The 24,995-nt window shown below is 52.5% G+C and overlaps 7 protein-coding genes across 7 annotated transcripts; 3 read left to right on the top strand and 4 right to left on the bottom strand.

The window, feature by feature from the left end:
* Positions 1-126: 126 nt before the first annotated feature.
* Positions 127-2,715, bottom strand: CORC01_01704 (FAD binding domain-containing protein; the record flags this gene model as incomplete). The annotated part of the gene is made up of 3 exons (XM_022613358.1): positions 127-547; positions 1,242-2,548; positions 2,626-2,715. 3 exons carry the CDS (start codon positions 2,713-2,715, stop codon positions 127-129), a joined length of 1,818 nt encoding a protein of 605 aa, XP_022480084.1.
* A 2,354-nt stretch (positions 2,716-5,069) lies between these two features.
* CORC01_01703 (uncharacterized protein) lies at positions 5,070-6,032 on the bottom strand (the record flags this gene model as incomplete). The annotated part of the gene is made up of 1 exon (XM_022613357.1): positions 5,070-6,032. One exon carries the CDS (start codon positions 6,030-6,032, stop codon positions 5,070-5,072), a length of 963 nt encoding a protein of 320 aa, XP_022480083.1.
* Positions 6,033-10,084: 4,052 nt separating this feature from the next.
* Positions 10,085-10,736, top strand: CORC01_01702 (uncharacterized protein; the record flags this gene model as incomplete). The annotated part of the gene is made up of 2 exons (XM_022613356.1): positions 10,085-10,089; positions 10,217-10,736. The coding sequence occupies 2 exons, from the start codon at positions 10,085-10,087 to the stop codon at positions 10,734-10,736; spliced, it is 525 nt and encodes a 174-aa protein (XP_022480082.1).
* An 893-nt stretch (positions 10,737-11,629) lies between these two features.
* On the top strand, positions 11,630-13,717 carry CORC01_01701 (HET domain-containing protein; the record flags this gene model as incomplete). Its single annotated transcript, XM_022613355.1, has 2 exons — positions 11,630-13,237; positions 13,595-13,717. The coding sequence occupies 2 exons, from the start codon at positions 11,630-11,632 to the stop codon at positions 13,715-13,717; spliced, it is 1,731 nt and encodes a 576-aa protein (XP_022480081.1).
* Positions 13,718-16,277: 2,560 nt separating this feature from the next.
* Positions 16,278-17,720, top strand: CORC01_01700 (UDP-glucuronosyl/UDP-glucosyltransferase; the record flags this gene model as incomplete). Its single annotated transcript, XM_022613354.1, has 1 exon — positions 16,278-17,720. One exon carries the CDS (start codon positions 16,278-16,280, stop codon positions 17,718-17,720), a length of 1,443 nt encoding a protein of 480 aa, XP_022480080.1.
* A 167-nt stretch (positions 17,721-17,887) lies between these two features.
* On the bottom strand, positions 17,888-20,281 carry CORC01_01699 (uncharacterized protein; the record flags this gene model as incomplete). The annotated part of the gene is made up of 4 exons (XM_022613353.1): positions 17,888-17,944; positions 18,006-18,172; positions 18,247-20,176; positions 20,234-20,281. The coding sequence occupies 4 exons, from the start codon at positions 20,279-20,281 to the stop codon at positions 17,888-17,890; spliced, it is 2,202 nt and encodes a 733-aa protein (XP_022480079.1).
* A 1,142-nt stretch (positions 20,282-21,423) lies between these two features.
* Positions 21,424-24,573, bottom strand: CORC01_01698 (TPR repeat-containing protein; the record flags this gene model as incomplete). The annotated part of the gene is made up of 1 exon (XM_022613352.1): positions 21,424-24,573. One exon carries the CDS (start codon positions 24,571-24,573, stop codon positions 21,424-21,426), a length of 3,150 nt encoding a protein of 1,049 aa, XP_022480078.1.
* Positions 24,574-24,995: the final 422 nt, after the last annotated feature.

Raw genomic sequence — 24,995 nt, 5'->3', positions numbered from 1 at the left:
ACTTTAAAACCTTCTCCTAGCACTTTCTCGTCAATTCCCCAAAGCTACTCATACTTTATGAGCTGTTCTTCCCTCCTCTCCAAAAATTCGTTCACGTGAGTATCAATGTCTTCATTTTCCACCTTCTCATGCGCATATACACAGATGCTGCAAGCTAGGTGCAAACGCGTCAATCAGCCTCAGTAGAAGTTGCTCATGTAGCTTCGGTGTACCCGGCGGAGGCACCTCCCAATCTCTCCTCTCTTTGGAACCCATCAAAGCCCGAATGCCGATGCTGAGATGTGTGAGAGCGGCCAAGCCGTGGAGAGAACGAATAGTGAAACCGTGTTCCCTATCATTGGGGAGGTCGACGGCATGCAAGGGGCCTGGACTGCTCGCCTCATCTCCCAAGTACCATTCGTCGTCCTCAATGTTCTCTTCTTCTTCATCTGGCAAATCTTTGCAGCATTCGCAGGTAGGTGGGCCTTCGAGAGCGTCCTCTCTTTCGGGTTTCCGGTTAAACCCCGCTTGAAAGCATATGCCGTGGTCTAGGTCTTGGTCCAACACTCTGAGTGTCTCCTTTTGTGTTAGGAGCACTTCGAAAGCGTCTTCAAGCTAGTCATGTAGGTACCGCCGTCTATAGTCGATAGCCCTCTGACTGCTACTAGCCCGAGCCGTCAAGAATCCAGTTCCGAAATTTGGAGAGCTGGTGAAAAATTGAATATGCGCGAGGTGATCTATCCTATCAGTTCGAAAAGGAGCACGGCGTAGATTTATTGTACTACCAGAGGGCCGGCGAACAAAATACCTGAAAAGTGACGAGAGCTGAGGACTGACGCGGCGTGAAATCATCACCTCGAGAATGAGTGAGAGAACCCGATCTAGGACGTAAGTCTGAATGTAACCGACCCTTTATAAAATGGCCAATTTGGGCTAGTCTCCCAAGCAATTGAGGATTCGGATGAACATAGGTTCGGAGTCGGGACGAAGGCGACATAGTAGTTGCGAGTTGAGACTTCAGCGGTCCTCGGATATGCGGAGTTTCTTTTTCCTTAGACGCAATGATTAACAGTATATCTAGAACTTCATTGTAGCAGACTGATAACGCGAAGCAGGTGCAACATGATGTCAACATGATGTGGTTCCAGTGTCCGAGGGGTTTTCATGCTTTGAAATAACCCCTCCAGAGTTTTTCAAACACTCTGTTTGGATCATAGGCCTTAGAAGTCTTTTTCAATCTCTCATGGCTTTCAGCTCCATACCCACCGTAGACGTCTTGATGCTGTCCCGCGTAGTTCATGTAGATATACTTTGCCGCAACGCCCCTATCCTCTGCAAGCTCATCAATTTGCTCAATCAGGTCTGCAACTCTGCTCTCTACAAGACCATCTAGTTCAGATGTTCCCCAGTGTGTGGTTACCTGGATGTGAATGAGTGGACCGGCCTCTGGAGTCAGTCCCAGCGCATTGCCGCCGTTCTTCTGCATCGCCTCCAAAATGTTTGTCGATATCGGTTGATACACAAACAGAGGCGATAAGGCTTCATTCAACTTTTCGGCAGCAGCCATTAGCTCCTGGGCATGAGCCTGCCACAACGGGATGATGTCTTGAAGGAACTGGACCGAGCCCTCTTTGAGATAGACGGACGTTCCGGACCACGACTTGCGCAATCCGTAGGGTTCTGAAAGGTTGATCGTGTGAGTAGTAACATTGGCAACCATTGTGGTGTTGGAAATAGCCCCCGGGACGGACATCATGTTGGCGAAGACGGGTGGCGCGTCTCCCGCCGCCAACGGCGGCTTGGCATGGTACATGTAGCTTGCAATGATGTCGCCATATCCTGGAAAGTTCGCCATCACGAAGAACGTGTGCGCATCATGATCTGATGGCAGACCATTCAGAACCAGATCCACGAAAGCCGGCACGAGCTCAGAGCTCGCAGGCAACGGATAGATGGGGTTGTAGAGCCATATATCTCCCTGCTCGAAAGCGACGAGATCGAATCGGGTGACGACGCCAAAATTGGAGCCTCCGCCCCCGCGCAGCGCCCAGAACAAGTCCATATTCTCAGACGCCGAGGCATTGACGATCTCGCCAGAGGCCAGAACCACTTCAAAGTTGCGGACATTATCGCATGCCCAACCATACTCTCCCGAGAAGTAAGAGATGCCGCCTCCGAGAATGAGTCCGCTGACGCCAACATCGCTCACCCGGCCCCCGACAACAGCGAGACCCAGCGGGTCGAGCACTTGCGATACATTGTACCATCGGTTGCCGGATCCAATAGACACAGTTCGACGGTCATCTGACACGGTGATGTGATTGAGACGGGCGAGGTCGATGGTGACACCATCCTCGATATTGGATCCACCTGCGAATGCCGTATGACCGCCGCTCTTGACCGTGAACTGTGCCGAGAGAGAATCGAGGGTTTTTATGATTATGAAAACCTCTTCTGTGCTTTTCGGCGTCACAAAGCAGGCTGGGCGGGTTTCAGCCTGCGGTGCGGACCAGTAGTTATTCGAAATGGCGTATTGGGTCGAGTTGGGATAGGACACTCCGCCTGGTAACTGATCCGCGAGACTCATGCACTGCAGAGATCAGCTTATTTATCCGCGACTGGGGGATGTCTGAAAGAGAGACATACTGCATCATCCGACCTCGGCATGCGAATTCCGGCCGTAACCCATAGTTGCATTGCAGCCATGGAGGCCAGCCCGACAAATGAAGTTCTCATCTTGTTCCGAATACACTCTGATATCACGCTGAACCGAGCCTGGTAGTCTGTTACTGTCAATATCGTCGCCATGAGACAGGCTTCCATCTTTATAGCGCCTGGAGAAAACCGATATCATGGAGGTATGCGAGAAGCTGGTGGTTTTCCAATGCTCCACAGTCGACTGCGTAACATATCACGGAGAAAGAACGTCAACGACTCCATAAACCTGGCGACGATTGGTGTAGACATCGAAAACATTGAAACTGCCTTCCAAGCATGGTCTGCCCCGCGACCAACTTGGCGTCTAACAAAACGAACGGTTCAAGGCTGGCGCTGCTGCTTTCGGTCGGGTGACATTCGCGTGGCGCGGGTTGAGACGTTCCGGCATGCACCTCTGCCGGGGTCTGCTTTCGACTCCCAGGGGTCCGGGATGAAGCGAATACTGTGAAATCGTATCATCACTGGCTGAGATTATTTTCCATGTGCTATTTTCGGGTAGATTACATCCGGGCACGAATGAATGCACAATATGGGTAACAGTTGATTACATTGGTGCAGAATGTGTGCTGTGCCGTTTGATTCACCTTGTCAGCCCCCATCAAACCGGGAGTACTTCCAATGAGAGCACATGTCCCGGGAGTCTTCCAACACCAAGATTATTGCTGCGATGGACAGGCTCCCCAGCGCTCTCTTTTCCAACGCCGTAAACGCATGTTGGATATGTGATTCTCACCGACTTTTTTATCGTATCATGTCGGTTGGTTGCTAATTCGCGCTTGAATAAGGATGAATGAGGTGTTTGGGGCTTCCAACTTGCGTCAATAATATCTCGTTCCAACCAAGGTCTTTGCGGGAACCGAAAGTCAACGAACACCGGGTCGCCTTTGCCGCATTTTCAGAGAGCTCTCGTGTGGCACGGGAACGTACATGGAGTGTGACACGAATTGTGCGTTAGAAATCACCCGGCATCGACATGCAAGGTGGAATCTCATTCATTAACATATTACCATGTGATGACAGGCTCTGCGGAGGGCATGTGCGGAATTTGACCGCCTGTTGCCGGAATTGTAGAGTTATGTTGGAATAACAGGCAGCACCAGGTACGGGACTCAATTCGCAACATGCTCTATGTGCTTCCCCTGATGCAGGGTGAAAAGCAAAGTTGCTCAAAAGTCGTCGAGTCTCCGTACCTGGCGTCTCATGATGATAAGATCAACCTGCTTTCAGAAGAGTTTCGGCCCTGTTCATGATGATTTACGCCTTGTGATCAGAGGTATAGAGCTGCTACAGTCAATGAGTATGGAATTTTTGATAGATTCGTCAACTTGGTTTTATCCTTCAAAGACCTCATAACTTCGGCTGTGAGAATGGTACATGCCAGAGCCGTATATAGCCGGGTTCCAGGACAGAAGTCTTGAGGAACTGGGAGTGAAACGTCAATTGGCCCAAACTTCAACCTTTTGGAATGAATCTTTTCAGATTTGATGCTCTTTCTTGCATTATAATTGATTCAAAATCATGTCGTTCGATATATCTTCTAATTTGACCACATCAGATAATCATTGCGTCGCATTTGCAGATTCATATAATCATGCAAATCAAGGTCCAGTATCGATTCTCCATGCTGGATCAGGTGAGGGTACTCGACAGCTTCGATGTCGCCACAGCTATATTGTCCCATCAATCTCAATCTAGGTAAGACAATGTCTAGTTCATCGCTCTTTTCATTGGCCTTTATTGTTTCTTTAATTGTCGCTTAGACATACCGGCAATTTAAGTATTGAAACAACTCCACGGCCTGTCAGGTCGTTTAGATCAGACGACTGCGGGTCCCCGCTGTCTCGCGGCCTGGCATGAACGAGACGCCGCCTACTGCTTTATCTCAAACTTAAGCATAGAAGATCTTATTAGAGACGCTGATCATAGCACAGATGTTATAGGGATAGCGAGCTCCGAAGCAAAATCATTTTACGGGCACGCAGTTGTCCAACTGTATTTGCGAGCGAGTTGCAACTTTAGCACCTTGCGTCATGGGCAGTCTGCGACCCCCTCGCTTAGAGAGTCTAAAGTTGCCAGCGCCAACAAAATTTGCATTCCTTCTAGTCGTTTCGTGTAGACTTGGAACAAAAGTTTAATTCGGCAAGCGTGTCACAAACATTATCGGTAGCGTACATGTAATGATCAATAATCGAATTGTATGTACCGGTACAAGTAGTGCATTCTGGCTCCTACTATGCCCTCCAGCTGGCTCGTAGAGCCAAGGTATGTTCGTCCTCTAAAGTGAATAGTATGATACAAAGAAGTGGTCGACACGAATGGTCTATGTACAACAACGCAATTGCTCAACTCCACGAATGCTATTCGCAGGTGATTTATACGCGAACGAAACGCGACTTGGTGGACCAACCCCAGGACTCAACGTCGCGCTTGCCCATGGCGGCAACGCTCTTGGCGTAGTCACTGGTGCCGTGGGAAGGGTCGGCGTCGGTGGCCTTGCAGGTAGTGCCAGCTTTGTAGTCGCCGAGTTTACCGTTCACAGCGGAAAACTTCATCTTCTCTTTGGTGGTGGCGAGCATATTGGTGGCGGCCTCCGGGGTCCATCCATTGATGAAGTCGCCGTGAGAGCACCAGGCGGAACCGCAGGCGAGCTTGAAGGGCGCGGTGCCGCTCCAGCCATTCGGGAGGACCTTGCGGAGGTCGTAGCGGATGGAGAAGCGGAGCTGGGGCATGGACTTCATGCCGGAGGGGCAGCTGCCTCCGCGCTTGTTCTTGTAGGCGGTCTCGAGGGTCTCGGTGTTGACGCACTGGGGGAAGTAGAGGAGCTGCTGGAGGTGGGTGCCGCAGGTGGAAGCAGGGAAGCCGTTTGCGTCGGTGCTGCCGCCGTCGTTCTCGCAGGCCCAGGAGGACTGGGCGTCGGCGGGCATTTCGGCCTCGGTGGTGGCGGTGGCCTTGCCGGCGACCATCTGGAGGTTCTGGGGGATGGCGACCTCGGCCTCGGTCTCGCCGAGGTTGTAGTAGGCGCTGAAGCGGAAGAGAGGCATGGGCTTGTAGGTCTTGCCTCCGTCGGTGGTGTACAGTGGCGTGGGGATCCAGTAGACAGACAAGTCGTTGGGGTTCTCGGCATTGGTGCAGCCCTTCTGGAGCTCGGCGCTGGTCTTCGTGTTGGCGGTGACGGCGTCGGAGCCGAAGAAGGAGTGCAAGTGAGACTTATCGTACTGGCCGGGGAAGACGATGGGATCAATGTTCTTGGTCATGAAGGGGTTGGCGACGTTGACCTGGGTGTAGGCCTGGGCGAAGCCGGCGATGAGGCCGATAGCGAAAAGAAGGGAAGACATCCTGTGTCTGTGGAACGAACGAACAAGTTAAAAAGTGAGTAAAAGGTAGGGAAATAAGGAAGGAATGCGACAAGGAACGACACGTTGGAGAGCAAGAGAATGATTGAAACACAGCCCATCATGCGATGAAAGCTCTTCAACTTCTTATAAGTTCCTTACTCTCTACTCTCAAGACGGGACACGGCCCAGTGCTGTGCCTCGTCGTCCATAATGGGATACCCGAGGTCATCCAGCCCCTTCTAAATTTCCGACCAAGTTTCACGCCACGGCCTTTGACAGCACCATGCAGCCGAAAAGGGAACAACCTTCGTGGGGCATACCGTTTTGTACAAAGTGATTTAACTTGGCAGAGCCGCACGATGCCTGCGATGGATTAGTTGCCATAAGTTGATTGGCCATGGGCCACAACCAAGATCGCTAGCGTCTATGCTGTTCCACCCTATTCCACTGTTGTCCGCTTTTTCGTCCGATGCAACGATGGGATCAATCCGGGAGATCATCCCACTCGCGGACACTCAGCAAGAATAGCCGGGCTTTTTCCTTATTTTCCAACAAAATTTACGACTTCTTCTCAGTCGGTCGCATGCATCCAACCCCCAAGCTTATAGTCTATGTAGAGCAGAGTGCGGCTTGCCACGGTGGAGTTTTCCCAATGCCGTGCACTCTATTTTCCACCACCATTCGCTCTACTTGGGAAGCCCCAAACCGTATCAATAAACTACACCCCTGTCTTCTATTCGCAGGGATGGCTTAAGAGAGGCTCAGATTTACAAGACGGTCCACCCACCGGAGATCTCAAGTCATGCAGTCTCGCTGTGACTACGAAAAGTACGAATTCAGATAGAAAGCCTGCTATTCCCCAGTCTTCCTTTAGATCAGCATGACAGGGGCTAGCTAGATCCCCAAATCTTTAATTTTGAAGCGACTGCTTTCTGTATCAGGAATACCCATCATTTCTGGCACGCGTTCGTTTGATCTTGAGAACGCACGGCCGATGTTCAGGAGCTCGGAACTCTCAGATAAGACGAAGACACAAAATAGCAGAGCAGACGTGAGTTCGATGATACTGTAGTCTGACACTGACGAAGCCGTCTCTTCGTATTCAGACATCTCGCTTGTAAACCCAGCTAACTGAAATCGACGACCGGCGGAGAATGAATCGCATGGTCCTTCAGTGGCTCCTTCATCGCCGCTGCATTAGGCAAGCGGAATCTGGCTCTCGGTAAGTCGGTCGGTATGTGAGTGCATAGAAGCATCCGGAAACCTCTCTAAGCGACGTCGGCCAAGGTTTTTGAAAATTCAGTTCAACAGCTGGGTAGAAGAAATCCGTTCCCGTCATCGTTCCCTTCATCGGTAATTGTTCATTCATTTCCGGATGACAGGGTCCTACGCCGAACCATCGATCGTCAACCTGGTCAGCTCGGTAAACGAGACACTGCAAGGGAAACCTTTCATCTACTTCATTCCCCCGAAACCTGCAGAAGGAAACCGTTTGAACGCAATTGCTGGGGAGTGCTAGGCTGTCAACTTGCGGGGTCAATGCGACCTCGAGACATGGACCATCCATTCATCCACCTAACCCCCCTTTTCACCAGTGTGCCAGTCTCGGACTCTCGGCGGCTATCCGCTTGGTCTAGGCTACAAAAGAATCCAGAGGCGTTGTTTCTCGTTTCAAAACTTTAATATGCCTGAAACGGGTGGCTTTTTGGCGTCTCTTGAAAAGTAATGAGTGTTGAAAAAGGTTTATTAGTGTTATTAGTTGTGTATCGCTTGAACCAAACCAGAGATTTGGAGGTATGTATGAGCCCCTATTACACATTTGGCGCCATGAGGTCCTTGTCCAACCACTGTTGGGTCGTCCACTTCATCGATCAGATGTAGTCATCTTCTTTGTGTTTATACGATGAAGTATCTGCTCTCAACCGGTCTAATGAAGCTATCGGTCCAGCTTATTAGATGAAGCATATTCCAATGTGCACTCCAATATCTTCGCCAATATGAAAGAACCCGTACTTAGGCCTTGCAGCGGACATATTCTTAGTCTATGGCAAAGTTCAAGAGGTGAAAAGAGGGGAAAGAATGGCGCGTCATATCTTATTAACCAGGCAAGGAACCACCCTTGGGCTGAACAAATGCTCAACGGCATGTGCCACTCAATGTCAAACAAACCTCCTTCCTGAAAACAACATGAAGATTTGGAGGCGCATGTACTCTCTTGGATAAGCCTGCTGAAGCAGCGCTCGAGATGAACAAGCCTGTTCAGGAGGGCGTGCATCAACAGGTATATACGACACGAAGGAGCCATTAAGTGTATCTGAAATATCAAGTTCGTCATTGTGTGGAGAAAGATATGTTCACGAATCACTAGACCACGCAGAGACTGAGGCAGGCGAGCCTTGCCACTCGCCTCCCATAGTCAAGTCCGAGTCAGGGGTCTTAGAGTCTGCGTAAGAATAAGCGGTATCAGTATTTACCCTGGTACAGTAATCTCGTTGACCTCTATAGCTTGCTATTGTTTTTATTCTCTATCTTTCGTAATATTAATCCGTCGACTGGCAGCGAGGTGCTTGAATCCTTGGAAGCTCACGGGCAATTAATGTTCGCTCTTGAAAGGGAGAAACTATCAGGAAGACTTTCAGCCCGGCCAGGCTGGCATTATCGTGATGTCCCTCGGCCAGCCCTGGACGCAAAACGACAGGAGACAAATCGTGGGACCGTTTGGTTTCATTCCTTGGTAAGATACTGGTAGCACGATCTATGGACGCGTCGCCATCGATGTATGCCCACCAACTTCAGATCTCGCGTTGAAGTTGTGCTTAGCTTTGAGATTGTCTGTTTCCTATCTACCTCAGTGGACGCCTCCTCAGCCACCTTACTACCTTTGCAGGGTCAAGCACGCCATGAAATCACCCCTGAGATCGTGCCAAAGACGGTGTTTTGGTAATCAATGACGAGACCAGTCTCGTGAGCTCCTAGCTCAAATGGCAGCAGGGCCTGCGCTGGCCTACACTGGCGCTTTAAGGGGCATGCTATACAATGTCGGAAATGCAAAACCCCAATACGTTCAAGGCCATGTATTGTTCGATCCGAGGCCACCTTGGATGTCTGTACAACGCTCACGCCAAGTGATTCTTGTGAAATACCACGGGGTCGGCATGAAAGTGACTCCCACAAGAGCGCTTCACATTCCACGTCAGCAATTACCAGAAAATTTCAGATATTACGGCGATGATGTTTCTTTCAAGTCCAAAAATCTCATGGTGACACTGTTCTAACGGGGCTTAAGGTGGCGTAATACGGATGAGACAATGTCTTGTAAGGGCGAACGGCATAGCTGCGGAGAGTCTGCTCCGTTCTACTCCGCGATTGGGGAGAATTGTCCTGTCCCACGACCCGAGGGCCGTGTGTACGTACAAGCGCATGAGTAAGATCGTGATGTGGGATATCATCTCATCAAAATGGAAGCCTAAGTGTTGACAATATGGCTTTGGAGTTGCTCATAGAGTCGGTTTAGTTCTCGCGCCACGGTCAAAAGAAGGGCATTATTGACGCTTCGTAGTAAGAAGTAAAGTTGGTTCTAGTCTGTTTCTAACCCACATCGCTCTCGCTCCTGAGTCCTTCGTGCAATAACAACAAGAGTCGCCTGTGCTCTCTTACATGCTCACATGATGAGCCCCTATGCTAGCCTTCATCGGCAAACTTCAAGGCCAAGCCAACAATTTCCACGCTTTGTCTTTCCTTGTAGCCCTGTGCACAGCGAGATGTAGGACTGTCTAGACCATGTTGATGGTGAACCTACTTCTCCAGGCAGAGTCCAGGACAGTGGGGTAGAGGCGAAGCATCACTTCCTGCTAGGCCCACACGAGGCATGGAGAGAATATTGCTGCATTCATCGACGCACGTGGTTTCTTTCTTCCGGGGGATAGTAGCATCGAGAAACCTTGACAGAGGAATCTCCGAGTTATCTTGTTTCAAGTTGTATGTTTTTTTGACGACAATACTTCGAAAAGGGCCTAAGATTTGTTCAGAATCTACACGTAAAGGCAGATACAATGCCGTCAAGATTTTGCCTAAAATTGGAGATAAAAAGAGGGCAAGTTTGCATCTCCTGATGACTCTCTTTTCTCTCCCATCATCCCGATAATCACGACACCCTTTCATTGTCTTTGGACCGCATCCACTAGTGTTCCTCCGCTCTCTACGGGCATCAGATCAGGCTCTTCGTCCGTTGCTACCACCAGCGCCGCTTCCTCCTCCACCTCCACGTTCGTATCCACCTCGAGCTTCACCAGCGATGGCAGCACCTTCGTCACAACCATCAGCTCTACTTCCGAGGGCATCACTAGCATCCCAACCACGTCCACCGTTGATACTCAGACTTTTTATCCAGCTCCAGCGCCTCTGCATCCTCCAGCTGGTCTGCCTCCTCCAGGCCCTTCTGTTGCGCACCTTGCTGGCCATCCCCCCACGAACCCTTATATATCGTTTTTGACTCCCGTCAAATCTGCTCAGGCCCCTGCCGGTCAGCTCCCTGTCAACACTCCTGCCGGCCTGCTTTCTGCCAACCCCACGGCACTCGGGGTACCGACAGGCGGTGCCACGCCTCCCGCTGTTACTGTTGCCGGTCCCACCAGACCTGTCCTCTTGTACAGTTTCATCGGTATGGCTCTGATTGCAGCTGCTGGAGTTGTCTTTATGTTGTAAAACAAGAACTCGGTGACCGAAAAATGTCTTCTTCTCACGCACTCGCTCCTCTTACCGATGATCTTGCTTATTCACGTCTATCAACGGGCTCTACATATGGGTTTCGTTCTTTACAACATCGGGTTCGTGGTTGACTTCAGGTCCAGCTAGGAAGGTGGTCGTTTTCAAAGGGCTGTAGTTTGTACCTTTGGTCCCTTCGACTACTCTAAGGGGGTTTCCTGGGAATATAAATCAATCCGAGATATTGTGACTGCAGATATGATGGAATTCAACATATTTTGCAAAGAATGTGTTTTTACAACCCTCAAATGTGTTCTTACAAGTCTCAACAGTTCTTCTTGCTCGAATGGGAAGACAAAAATTTATCTTGAACCTGCAGTGGTTACATCTAGTCAAAGCTCAGAACTTCGCTCGCATGGGCTCTTCTTCATTCCATCTTATAGAAAGTCCTGCTCGGATGTATTTAGATAAGACGATGATGCAAACAAAAGCATGAACAAGCAAATTAGTAATCAAAGCAGCTGGATCTTACTGTATCAGCTATACGACGTATGTAGCCCCCGTTGGCTGACTTCATGCAGCTCGGATTTGACCGCCAATCACCGTTGGTGATTCATCGCATTGCTGCCTAACGTGAGGCTTCCATCAGGCCATGCCAAATTGAAGAAGATCAAGGAGTCACTTAATAGCTTCTTGAAGGAGCCTTTCTTCATTATCTTTAGCATTGATGACCATACAACAAGAGTAAAATCGACGAGTTTCTCTCCGGCGTCAACATTTGATTAATGACTGAAGCTTTCTCAGCCACCGCAAAAATCTTTTAAGACGGAATTAAGGGTTCTCGCGCGAGAATTCAGGCTCACTGCTGCAATTGATCATTTCAATCATTTGAAATGTCAGCCAACGAGTCAAAACGTCGCACCGAACACAGATCGCTGGATATTAGGCCGTTCCAGTATGAGCCTTTGGATGAGGGAATCGACTGCACAAGATTCTTGAAAATTCATCCTGCAAGAAATGACAACGGCCCTATAAGCTGCGACCTGGTGCAGATTGCATTCGGCGCAAGGCCAAGCTACGAAGCTCTGTCATACAGATGGGGCGATGAGACTTACACGAATTCAATCTTACTCAACGGCAGCCACTTCCTCGTGGGAAGGAACCTCTATGACGCCCTTCAATACCTTCGCAATCAAGGTGGTTTTGGTCTTCTGTGGGTTGACGCCATCTGCATCGACCAGAAGAGGGTCCAGGAGCGCAATAAACAAGTTGCCATCATGAGGCACATATACTTCCGAGCACAAACCGTCGTCATTTGGCTCGGAAAGTTGTACTCGGAATACCAGCAAGGCATCGACGCTCTTGAATTGCGTCACGCTCCAGGCGACGTCTCGGTGAATGAAGCTTTGGGCTGTTCAACCGACTCTAACCAACCCGATGATGCACATACAGCAGGTTTGAAGGTTGAGAGCAAGATGGTCCTTCGATTGGCAAAGGATGAGTACTGGAAGAGGCTCTGGATCGTTCAAGAGATTGGGCTCGCCAGACATAGGCGCGTCTGCTTCGGCAATATGGCCATGAATTGGAACAGTTTCATCAAAATGATGACGCTTCACAGCACCGATGGTGAAGGGCCTCTTCTACTAAATCAGCAAATCGAGAGCAAATATGAAGGCGCTCATACAATGAGAAGCCTTCTTTACGAACATCGATTCTCTCAATGTAAGGACCCTAAAGATAAGATTTTTGGGTTGATTGGCCTGGCAGTGGATGGCCACGGCTTTCCGAAACCAGACTACGACAAGTCACCGGTTCAAATTTGGACAGATACCATGGAGTTCATGAACGAACATGACCTATTTGATCAGGACAAAGAAGTTGACATTATCTTTTACGGGACATTGGTCAAATTTCTTCTCATGGGGACACGAAGCACGCTGGGCCAACAAGTCCTGGGGCCATGTGTTGTGGAAGCAGAGACGCAGCTGATCCATGCATCCGGACCTTTCGCCGAAACCAAAGATTCGAGAGTTTTCACATTGACGGGATATGTGGTTGGCTGCATTCAATCTATCGGCCCTTCGACGAAAGACATCGCCGATAATCTCGGCAAAGTTGACGAATGGTCTTTCAAAGTCCAGGTCAACTATCGAAACGATCTTGGCGCTGCCTACGAGCAAAGCAACAATCTTTTGAGGGCCCTATTGACTAAAGAAGATGCGGAGGTCTCTCGACTTTGCTTCAATCAGACTAGTCTTGTTGAATGGACAGCTTTGGCAAACTCTGGCACCCCTTTGGGAGAATATTCGGCATGGTTTGCTAACCACAAGCATGAACTGAAGCCTCCTGAGAATCCTAGTCTTTCCGACTCTTCTTCGACTACTAAAGCAACAGCGGACACAAACCAACTTCTATACCAGCTGTACACTGGATATTGCAAGAAAGCGCGGACTAAATGGAAGATGGGAGTCGCTTCAGGCCAAGCAGAGCTAGGCGATTTGGTATGTTGGGTTCGAGGTACCAAAACTGCCTTGGTTGTGAGGCCGACTGAGAGATTCACAAACGGTTCCAATTCATACGCGAAACTGCAAGTCATCGGTACGGCAGTGATCGCCGAAGACATTGCAAACTTGGACATTCGTCATTCACCACGACTAGACTTCCTGGGTGATGAAAGCCGGCCTGGGTACCGGTATGGAGTTACGGGGAGATTGTCTGAAATAATAACGTTGAAGTTTGATGCTCGAACTGTCTACGTCATTCTACCTCAGCCATCATTATTAAGTAGGATAGCTTATTGATCTTTAATCATTTACCATTGATTTCAGAAAGCGCATCAGTCACTTGACAGTATCTAGGCAGGTGGTGGAAAAAACGATCAGGTCGGGACGAGCGCCATGCCCTGGAGGTTCCGGGCAAGTAACAATCAGGCGCAGCTGTCTGTTGAGTATAAGAGCGAATCTATCATTGCCAAAAACTGATGTTAGAAATATCAAGCGGCGTCATGCATGGACGCACAAAAGTTTCAAAGGATCTGTATACCCTGCTGTCTGGGTTCAGGTAGACAGGGATAGAGACTTGGGATTCGACTGTTGGGCCTCGGAGACGAGTATAAGTCGGTCATCGACGTAGGACTGGTAGTCGAGATGTAAGAAGTGGCAACTTACCATAGCTCATTTGATCGCGATTCTAATCAGCATATTTCCAATACTTTAGGCGGAATGTAGGAGCGCCTTCCCCCCCGTACCGAATTGTCTATGGACAATGAGAAGTACTCGGATCTTGACGAGCGTGAGCCCCGATATGTTAGCGGAAGCGATAATCACAATACTGCCACCGAAATCTCAAGAATATCTTCTTGTGAGGCCGGCCAGAGAATATTGCGAGATCTATACGAGAATCGCGGGTAAGAATGTGGTCATGTTGTTCGCGGTAGCACCTGGCTCAATTGTTCCATCCCCAAATTGGCAACTTGGGATAGACCGGAAGATCCCCATGATCCTTACCACTGGCCGACATAGCACAAGATCATGGCACTTCTAGATCCTGTCCATATTCTCCGCAGCAAACACAGTAATTGCGTATTTCTTGGTTTCAGAGACTTACACGCCAGTCTTACTTCAGCGCAAGCTAAAAAGTCAGTCCTCGAGCACCCGTAATTCTGCTGATATGACTGGGGAAAGGACACACTTTCTACTGCAAATCTTCTAAAGGACTTGTGCTATCAACACACCTTATCAGACCATTGAGCATTCTCATCCGTCGTCCGGTTGTTCTCATTATCTCATGGGTTTGGGCCACCAGCTTCGGTCTCTACGATCTTGTCCTCTCGTCTTTTGTCAGCCTTTGGATGGAATGATACGGCCAATCTGAAACCCAGAGTACGCTCAAATACATCACTTTAGCGATTGGTATCACTGTTTCTTGGCAGGCTGGGGACCGGTCATGCAATACGTCTTCCGACGACTTAGGGGCAGGGCAAACGGCAAGTCTAGCCCGGAGTTTCGAGTACCCTAAGGTACCTTGTCATTGGTGCGATTCTTCTCCCAGTCGGCCTGCTCTATTACGGATGGGGCGGCAGAAAAGGGCATGCGCTGGGTATTTATGGACGTTGGCGCAGCCGTCTTTACTTGCGGGACGTTCGTCACGGGAACTGCCATCAACGCCTACCTGATCGATGAGTTCAAACGCGCGGCATCAGCAAGCGCAGCGGCACATATGCTGTCCGATATGTTTGGGCTCGCCTTTCCCATCTTTGCTCCGCAACTTATCAACAAACTAGGATATGAACACTGGTGTTTGTATTCATAGGAGTAGTCGTGCCATACCCTGTTCTGCTTTGGTTTTGTGGTGCGAAGTTGCGCGCTCTGGGACGGGGAGCCCAGGATTGAGCTCAGGCAAGTGCTGGAAATATTAGCAGAACTATCAAGAAGAATCAGAGTGTTTAATACTCGAAACCCAAAGTTCAATGTTATAAAAGCCCCCAGGCTCCGCTTTTGAGAAATCTCTCAAGATCACTCAAAGCACGTATGTTCTAGATCCTCCACTTTTGTTGCCAAGTTTTGATCGAGCCTTCATTCTCTTGTGAAGTTTCTCATGTGCTACTATGGACTTCAGTCTGTGACATGAGATGGATCAAAGTCTTTTTCTGCAACCTGAAGACGTAAGAAACAAGGTAATGGTGACCATACACATTAGGCAACCCCACCTACGGCTGCAGAGAATAGGAGGTGGAGGAATTATACTCGATGCTCTGGCCCTCGCAGACAGGCATTCTCACGTGTTTCGCGCTACTTTGACGTGCTTTGCCCCAGACATCAGCTCTCCCAGCCCCCAGATTTCAGCCTCGGTTAGCCTGTTACCCCGACTTGCTAATGCTGATGTGACTGATCTTAATTCTTATCTCGATTCCTGAGTCAGGTGGTTCTGAGAATACCACCAATATCGGAAATATGTATCAATTCGACCTTGCCCGTGAGGCTTGAACTCAAAATAAATGAAATCGCCCGGGGAGGTCCCTTGCAACGAACCTAGGGCGGATTGAATCAGTGACGGTGGTGGAAGTTTTGAGCCCGTTGGCACTTGAACAGTTAGACATGGCCAACATGAAAATAGGCAAGTTGGTTCATGTCAAAAACTCAGAAAAATTCAATGGTGTTTGCTGTCAGTCGTGTTTGATTCTCTCTCGACCTTGATGTTGTCTTTGGTCCCTGAGATAGAATTCAGAAGATCCCTGACTCGTGTATTTTATCCGAATTCGTCCACGTACTCCAGACAAGCTTCGATCTACGACGCTTGGGTCCAGTATAACAGCGGTCCTTGCTTATCAGACTGCCATCCCGACACTCAATCAGATCCCCGACCCATCTTGCCGGTCGAAGAAGCTCTGATAACAAAAGCTTGACAACGGCCCCGTCCGAACACCCCACCTGCCTACGGCTGCCCAAATACGGACGGAAGCAATATTAGGATGAGAAAGAGAACGGTCACTTCTGCCCTCCATTATCCCTTCACAGAGCTACTATCACGTAAACAAACACAATGCTCGTTCAGCAAAAGGCAAAACCCTTGGTCCTCTATGCTGTGCCCCCGCGCGAGGGGCACATGCGACCAGCCCTTCAAATCACAAAGCACCTCGTCGGTAGTGGCTTTGACGTCACGGTCTTGGGAACAAAGAGGTGGAAAACCACAATCGAAGCGGTCGGGGCCCACTTCAGTCCCATCATCGGACTATGGAACACCCTCGACGACCCATCCCGCTGGCCTGATATTGCCCACGCCTCGGATCCAGCTGCGAGACTCGCCGCGTCTCTCGACGGGGGCTTCGTCTCTCTTTTGCCCAGCGGTCTGGAATCAGTACGGTACGCGCTGGCCGCGATGCGCCGGCGGCAATCGGGGTGCCAGATTATCATTCTGTCGGACACGTGCTTCTCTGGAACGCTGGCCTTGAAGTTGGGCGCCGACTTGCCCGAACTCTTTGAAGAGAATGAGTTGATCCAAACCATTGGTATCGGCGTCGTTCCAGCATTCTGGGCCAGCCATGAGCGACCACCTTGGGGATTTGGACTCGAGTACGACAATAGTGAAAAAGGACGGACAAGAAACATGTCAGTGACCAAAGAAACGTGGGACAGCGCCGCCGAGGATCGCGCAAGGTGGGTTTTGGGGATGATGGGATGTTTCAAGCCCGTCGAGTCCCTCTACAATGGGCTCTCAACAACCATGGACCATCCATTCTGGGACGCATCCACAGTCTGCCACGACACAGTACTGCAAATGTGTCTCCCGAGTCTCGAGTTCCCATCATCGGACTGGCCGGAGAAGATCAAGTTCGCGGGAACACTCCCGATCAAACCCATCCCGTCGAATCTCACCTACCCGAGGTGGTTCGAACAGATAGTCGCCAACAGCTCTTCTCTCGACGCATCAAACCCAAGCCGCAAGAAGATTGTCTTTGTAGCGCAGGGGACAGAAGTGCTGGATCATCGGGAGCTCATCATCCCGACGATGCAGGCCTTGGCGACACATCCCGACGTTCTCGTCGTCGCATGCCTATGTGTAGCCGGAGCAACCCTCGACACGGGCGACTTTGAAAACGGAGAGCTGCCCAGTAATGCTCGCGTGGTAGATTACTTCCCGTACGACGCCGTCCTGGCACACGCGGACGTGTTTGTGTCGAACAGCGGGTACGGAGGGTTCCAGCACGCGGTTTCCAACGGGGTGCCGATGGTGCAGGCCGGGAACACCTTTGACAAGCCAGATATCGGCCGACGGATTGAGTGGTCTGGCCTGGGGGTGTTCTTGTCCGAGTCACCTCCGTCAGTGAGCGCCGTCGGGCAGGCTGTGGCAGAGATTCTGGGCGATGAAAAGTACAAGAGACGTGCTGGGGAGCTGCGAGATGAAGCTGGCGGGTTTGATCCGTTGCGAATGGTTGAGGAAGAGATTCTATCACTGTCCCAGTCAGGGGCGTCTTGGACAAGTTGAAAGGATCGTGTCAGGTATGAGTTATTGAATAAAAAGAAACCTCATCTCAATTCCCATTGACGAGATCTCGCCTCTGATGAAAAGATCCCAACACTACATGTAAGGAAGGTAGTGGACTAGCAAAAAAAGTCATAGAAACAACCAAGACCATATCTGTTCATTTACATCTACTCTTCCTCGTCCATCTCTTCGTCCTCACTTTTACATTCGTCCTCGACATCAGCCTAGACCAGAAATATTAGCTGTCTACATCCCAAGATTTCAAAGGCAACAGCAGGTTCACACCTCTCGTCCTCCGTCCGTGTTCTGGAGCTCCGTCATCCCGTACACGGCCTCCGGAAGCTCAAAGTCCTTGGGCGCGGTAATGATGCCAAACTCGACCAAGCCGTCAAAGTTGCTACCCCACCAGCTGCGGCCGTAGAAGCCGACAATACGCTCGTCCGCTTGTGCCTCTGTGTAACGTATCGAATTAGCAAACCCGTGCCCCAAAGGCAGTGGAAGACGCGCGTTCAGCCCCATAACTCACCAAGGGTCGAAGTCTCGGGAACATCGCCATAGCCCGTCAAAGCACCGCCAGACGTGCCATCACTCAGGTGAATCCTCATGCCGCGGAGGGTATCATCCTCCCTCGACACCTCAACCTTTACAATCTCTGCGCCCCTTGGAATCTTTACCTCCTCAGACGCATGGCCGCCAAAGGTATGGGCACCACCACCCCATTTGCTGATCCTCGGGCCGCAATTGACACGCGTGCCCGAGGGGAACTGCACATACGCGCCGTCAAGGATACATCCGGTCCGGACGTCGACGGATGTCGAACGCACAATGGTCCCATCGGCCTTGCGCTGAGTGAGCAGCGTCGCCCACGACCAGAATTCGCGGTCTTCGCCGTCATCCGCCTCCTCGAGGTCCTTGGTCACGACGGAGCGTTTGCGCAATAGGACGTCCGACCCGGGAACGCGGACGTACGTGGTCGCCGAGAAGAGACGCCACAGGTCCCGCACCGTCTTTGTCTTGCCATTCATGCCTAGGACGTAGAGCTTCAGGCTCTCCTCGCGTGGGAAGCGGGCCTCGAGTTCTTTTCGGGTGAATGAGACTTTCCAGGCCGGGTAGGCCATGGACGGGAGAAGCTCAGACTGGCCGTTGAACTCCATCCGGGCGAGGTTGGCAGCGCAGGCAATCTCAACGGCCACGTCATCCGTCTCGACGTCTATGAGAGAGACAGTCGGAGCACTCGAGCGTTGCGCCGTCGACAGTCTCGCATCGCCGGGCAGCCAGAAGTGGTCAAGAGACCGGAAGGACAAGGCATCCCGCAAATCCCACTTGGCATCATTCTCCGTCTCGCCATCAACGACGACAAACCCTTCCTTGTTGATCTTTTGGGGGTACGCCGTCTTGACCAAAAAGTTGCGAGGCCAGTGTCCAGAGTACCCGCGCGCCATGATACCCGTTGTATGGGGTGCCCCAAAAGCATGTCCGACCTCGTGTAAGAACGCGCCCTGCCCGATAGAACAAGCCTCCCAAAACGTGCCGCACTCGCCATTGTCGTTGCCGACAGTGTTCCCAGGAGTACGGGTATCGAGAAGACAGTCCGAGACCTCCTCCACGAAGCGCGGCCAGGAGTACGCCAGGTGACTACCCATCATCCCGAGGGAGACCCCAGTCGGGTTATGGCACCCCAACGCGGCGTGGCCGAGGATAAGCTTCTTGCTCACAGAAAAGTGCGAGTCGAGAATCATCCCGGCGACAACCGGATGCGCCGAAGCCTCAAACGGCGAGCCATGAGCCGAAAGCGCGTCCAGAAAGTAATCAAACAGCTTGTCCCTCGACCGCGCCGCCTCATTCTGCTGCGCAACCTCGGCGTCGCGGATCTCAGCCGTCGTCTTCTCGGACCGGATGACATGGACCTTTGCCGTCGAACGCATGGCCCCGCTGTCAAAAAGAGCGGACTCGTGCAGCCCGTTGAGGAACGCGCGGCTGGTGGTGTCGGCAGTCCATTCCTCCTCCAGCCTGAAGGAGCGGCGGCCGAGACCCTTGGTCCGCATGTCCTCGGCGGTGAGGGCCTGCCACATGTACGCGGACATGCGGAGCTTGGCGATGGCGGCGTCGAGGGAGGCGTGGGCTGAGGAGGAGGCGCCGTGCTTCAAGGCCGGACAGTCGATAAGGAGGGGGGAGTCCTTTGCGACCATGATGGCGAGGTGGAGGGGGGGCGACTGCAGGAGAGGGATGTATGTCAGATTGAACTGGTGGACGGTGGCCTGGTTGCCGGAATTCCGAGTGATGGTCAGTTTGTTGAGGCCCGGAGACAGAAGCGCAATGATCTTTATCCGGTTGTCTGCGATGGGCCAATTCTGGACTGGGAAAGTGGTGCTGATGCCATCGTTGGCCTCGACGGTTGCGAAGTCGTCACCGAGGTTGGCGCTGGGGGTGTAAGTTCCCTTGAGGATGACGCAGCGCTATTTGGGGATTTCGGGTTAGAAAAGCGTACTTGTCAACATGCGTTCACTACATACCTGGTGTACTGTCTCACCGTCGGTGAAGTTATGAATCGTGAGGGACATGGTGGTGTTTTCTTGGGGTAGTACGGGGGGCATCTGGGTAGAGGGAAGATGATCTGAAGGAATCTTTCTGTCGTAGAGAATGTACATATCCTGGTGTCCAGGGAAGTTGTTTGTCAAGATGATGGGGCAATGATGGTTGCACTAAGGAATGATGGGCAAAATGTTTGTTTTCCATGGCCGTTCCCTCTGACCTTTATACCCGAAAACACCATACACACTTTATAATGCCATGGTTAAAGTCAAAGAATGGACCTAATTCACAGAGCGTCGGAACGAGTGCCAGGCAGAACAGGCCACTAACAAACACTGCCGAGCACCGTGCCGCTCGACCCAGGCAGTCTGCCTAAATTTCCCCGGCCCCTCATCTCCACTCTTCCGGGGCTACCCCTGACCGGTCCGGTTCCCATGGCTCGGACTCCAGGCAGCACAGCGGTCGAGACCGCGCATTCTCGACGCCAACAATTGTCGTGCTTGAGACGGACGCCAACCAGTTCAAGTACGTTATTCACGGTATCAAATGAAAGGCAAGCAGCAGGCATGTAACAAGCAGTGCATTGATGATTGACTCATACTCAAAGTCTCGAGACTTTCCTGCCGCCCTGAACGCTCATCCAAACTTTGATTAGTGTGTTTAGGCGATGAGATGGGAGTATGCCGTGAAAAGGTTCACCCCCGCGAGGTAACGAGCGTCTTCACACAAAGCCTTCAGATCAAATGCCTCGATAGGAAGCCTCAGTCCGAGGTCCTCGAGGCCATTGAGTTTGGCGATGACGTCGTATGGACCTGGATGAAAAGCATGCTGGTGATTACACTCATGAACCCGTACAGATCATACAAATTATGAGCAGATATATGCTGTAGAACAGGTGGGTGTTTTGACCAAATGTCATCCATTTTATTAGAGTAACGAGCCTATGCGAAGGACCAGGATAAGCTTCCCAATTCAACGATAGATGGAGTCACTGGGGTAGAATCCACATTTGCCAAAGCAAACCCGAACTGGGTACATGTAGACAAGTTGAGTCGAGACCTTGTGCAGACCATCGCCATCACGGCCTCGATACCCTCATTCCTTTCCCCGAAGCACCTCAGTCATCCACTCAAAGATGGCCGTCAGGTACCCTCCCATCATCTCCAAAACCCTACAACTTCAACCCCTCCATCATCCCCTCCAACAAAACCCACTCCTCCGTCCCCTCCCAAGCCTCCCGTCCGCGACTCATCACGCTCCGCACCGCATTCCTCGCCTTGCCCCTCCACCGTCCACCCACACCCTCCACCTCGCCCCCAAAGTTCTCCAACACACTCACAAGCTCATCCGTCCTCGCCACAACAACCTTCCAGGCCCCCCGATCAGCAAGCCAGTTCCGGCTCTGGTCGTCCCCGGCACCCCCGCTCCCCGCCGCCGAAGCCATCAACCCGCCGCCCGCCCCGGCCCCCATCGCCGCCCGCCAAGCCTTCTCCGCAGCGTCCACGGCGCCGGCGTAATCCCGCCTCCACACCCGCGCCCGCACAATCAACTCCCACAGCTCCGACCTCGTCGTGATCAGCGGCGCAACACTCTCTTCGAGCAGCGCAATCACCGCCTTTTCGACGGTGCCGCGCGGCGGGGTATACACGCCCGTCTTGCTCTCGTCGTGTTCCTTTTCTTTCGTGAGCACGCTCTCCTGCAGCAGCGCGCGTAGGACGTCGTCGTCGAGCGCGTCCTCGGTGTTGCGGATGCGGATGATGGCGCGGAGCGCCTGCACCATCTCCGTCACGGCGGGCGGGCGCACGCGTGAGGCAAGGGTGAGGACGTTGTCCCAGATGCGCCAGTTGTCCTGCGCGATCGAGGCGCCGCGCTTGTACGCCGCCAGGGACTGCGATAGCAGCGTGGCCGGGTCCTTGGCTTTGCTCTCTCGTTTCTTTGGCTCTTCGTCGTCGTCGTCGACGTCGTCTTCTTCTTCATCTACCTTTCCTTCAATCCCATTCTTCTTCTCCTCAATGATTTGCTTCTTCACCTCCTCCACGGCCTCGAGGTACATGCTCCAGAGCGAACTGCCCAGGTTACTCCACGTCCTCGCGTCCTCGCCGCCGACGACATCCCCGGCGGCGCCAATGGCTCGGCCATACGCCTCCGCGGCGTCTGGGAACTGCCCTAGCCGAAGACTAATGTCGCCCAGCCTGCTCCACATCTCGGGGCTCAACCGGTTGCACTTCGTCGCGAGCTTGTACGCGTCCTGCGCCTTCACCCACTCCTTTTGCGAAAGGTACCACTCGCCCAACGATTTTTGTGCGCGCGCGAACCGCCGGTTGGAAATCTCCCACGCGCGCTCCCAGTGCGCCGGCTCGTTCTCCAAGTCGCCCAGGATACAGAACAACCGCGGCGCATTGGGCGGCGGCGGACTGCGTTCGGGACCCGTAAAGTCGGCCGGGTTGAGGTACGTGACGTCGCGCGCCTCGAGATCCTCCGCGTCCGGGTCCGCGTTCTCGACGAGGGCTTGTCCCGTGCGATGGAACAGGCGCCAGCGCACGAGCGCCTTGGCCTTGTCCTCGCCGCCGTTGCCACGGCCCGAGTCGTCGTCTGTCGAGGCGCTGCTGGCGAGGCAGAGCGCGACTTCGGCCCAAAGACGCAGGCGCTTGAAGATTTCGAGGGCGGAGACGAGGGAGCCGACACCGGCCCAGGCGTAGGCGAGCTCGGACTCGAGGTGCCATTTCGGAGGGGAGGAGAGCGCGTGGATGTACTGCAGCCGGACGTGCGCGGGCGCGGTATCCGTCTCCTTGGCGGCAGGGAAGAAGGATGTAGGCTTCTCTGCGTCGACGGGGGCCGCTGCGGTGTTATCCGTCTCCCCCGGGGCGGAGACGGCGATGGCGGGGACATCGGGCTCGTTGGCGACGTCTTCGGCTTTGGGGCGTGGCGCTTCCGAGGTGTCGACGACGACTTGGTCGACGACGGCTTGCATCTGCAGAACACCTCTCTCGACGGTCCTGCTGCGGTGGACCTCGATACGCGAGCGGACGAGGAGGGCTTGTGAGTAAATTTGCCAGTTTGTTACCTTGTCAGAGACAACGCGCACGGCGTACGGAAGGACCTCTTCCGATGTCAAAGTATCGACCGGAGAAAATGTATCCTTGAGAGTCGCCTCGGTGAGAAGGATAATCTGGTCGAGGGGCGACAACTGAGGCTGCGCCTCGGGTGACAAGTCTGCCAATGCCGCAGGGAGCCCTGAGGACGTCGCAGCGAGCTCGCCATGCTTGCCGCTCGCCTCCTTTGAGAACTGAATCTCCTCAAGTAGAGTATCATCATTCAGCGCGACGGCCTCGGGCTTCGCCTCTTCCTCGCCGCCTGTTGTCTCCGCACCCTTCGCCGTCGCATCGCTCTTTGCAAGAACAACAAGCTGACTTGTGCTCTTCTCCTGGAACTTTGTCCTCTTTCCCAGCGCACCAGAGAGCGCGTACGCAAAGTTATTCAACTTGGTCGCCTCCTCAAGCGCCTCGCGCGCCCGATCATCGCGGCCGAGCATGATGTGCGTATTGGCCACCTCGAGCAAGAACTGCACCTGGTCCTCGCGCGACCACACCTCCTGGCCCGTCGACCACACGTCCTCGTCGAGAATCTGCTTCCTGACGGCCTCCATGCCGAGATTGATCTGCTCCGCCAATGTCGGGACGTCGATCCACTGCGACGCCTTTGCGAAATTGGCGCCGGGGCCGAGAGACGGCTGACTGAGGAGTTTAAAATGCCACACGTTGACGCGCAGACGGGTCCACGGCAGATTCAGGAGGGAGGATGAGGAGGGGCCCGATGCGGCGGAGGACAGCTGGACGACGGCCTCGCTGGCCGAAGCAGCCTCGTGAAAGACATAACGGGCGAGCGCAAAGAGCTCAATGTGCGGGATATAAGGGTAGGGTGAGACACCGTCGACCTCGAGTGCCTTGAGGCTGCTTCTGCGTAGCGCCTTGAGGCTGTCTGATGATGATGATGATGCGCTCGCGTCGTGGGCAGTGAAGATCTCAGTGAAGAGTGCTTCTACCTTGTTGGCGTGCTCCAGCACGGGTCCTGTGACGTTGGACTGCAAGAACGCGTTGAGGGCAGCGAGACCGACGGCGATTTCGTCCTCGGATAGTGAATCTTTCGATGCCGCCGTGGGGCTGGCAACTTCCTCAGCGGTCTGCGCTTGGAGGTTGCCGGTGAATCTAGTGATGAGATCCTTGGCAACCGTAGACGTCAGTACCTCAATGTAGGCGCCATCTGTGAAGCTAGACAACAAAGAGGCCGTGGCCTGGCTTCCATTTGTTTGCGTGTCTGCCATCGCTGGCCGAGGTGTATGTAAATAGAAATCAATAGTCGCGCCTCGCTTGTGGTATCGAGGGATTCCGGATCGCGATAAGTGATGTTTTCTGCCCCGCGCGTCGCGGGGTATTTGCGCCTGAGATTTCTTGGATGACGTCTTTTTTTTTATCGTGTAAACAGTAATCCGCTCAGCAAATGCCGAAACTCCAGTCTCCAGTATTTCAAAGTTCGTCTAGAATATCAACGGCGATAACATTGGTCTTGTTCGTGGAATAAGTGACTCAGACGGTGATTTTGGCGTTCGGATGCCCTGTGAAATCGAAATTTCCATGGTGGGGGCGGGGCAAATTTTCACCCACCGCGTTACATAAGCGGCTCACCTCACGTCCCAGCGCAAATCCATTTACTCACACCCCTCACCTCGCCTTACAATTATCTCAC

The sequence above is a fragment of the Colletotrichum orchidophilum genome, assembly GCF_001831195.1.
Source record: "Colletotrichum orchidophilum strain IMI 309357 chromosome Unknown Scaffold_9.1, whole genome shotgun sequence".
Lineage (NCBI taxonomy): Eukaryota > Fungi > Ascomycota > Sordariomycetes > Glomerellales > Glomerellaceae > Colletotrichum > Colletotrichum orchidophilum.
This window is presented reverse-complemented; position numbering and strand designations above follow the sequence as displayed.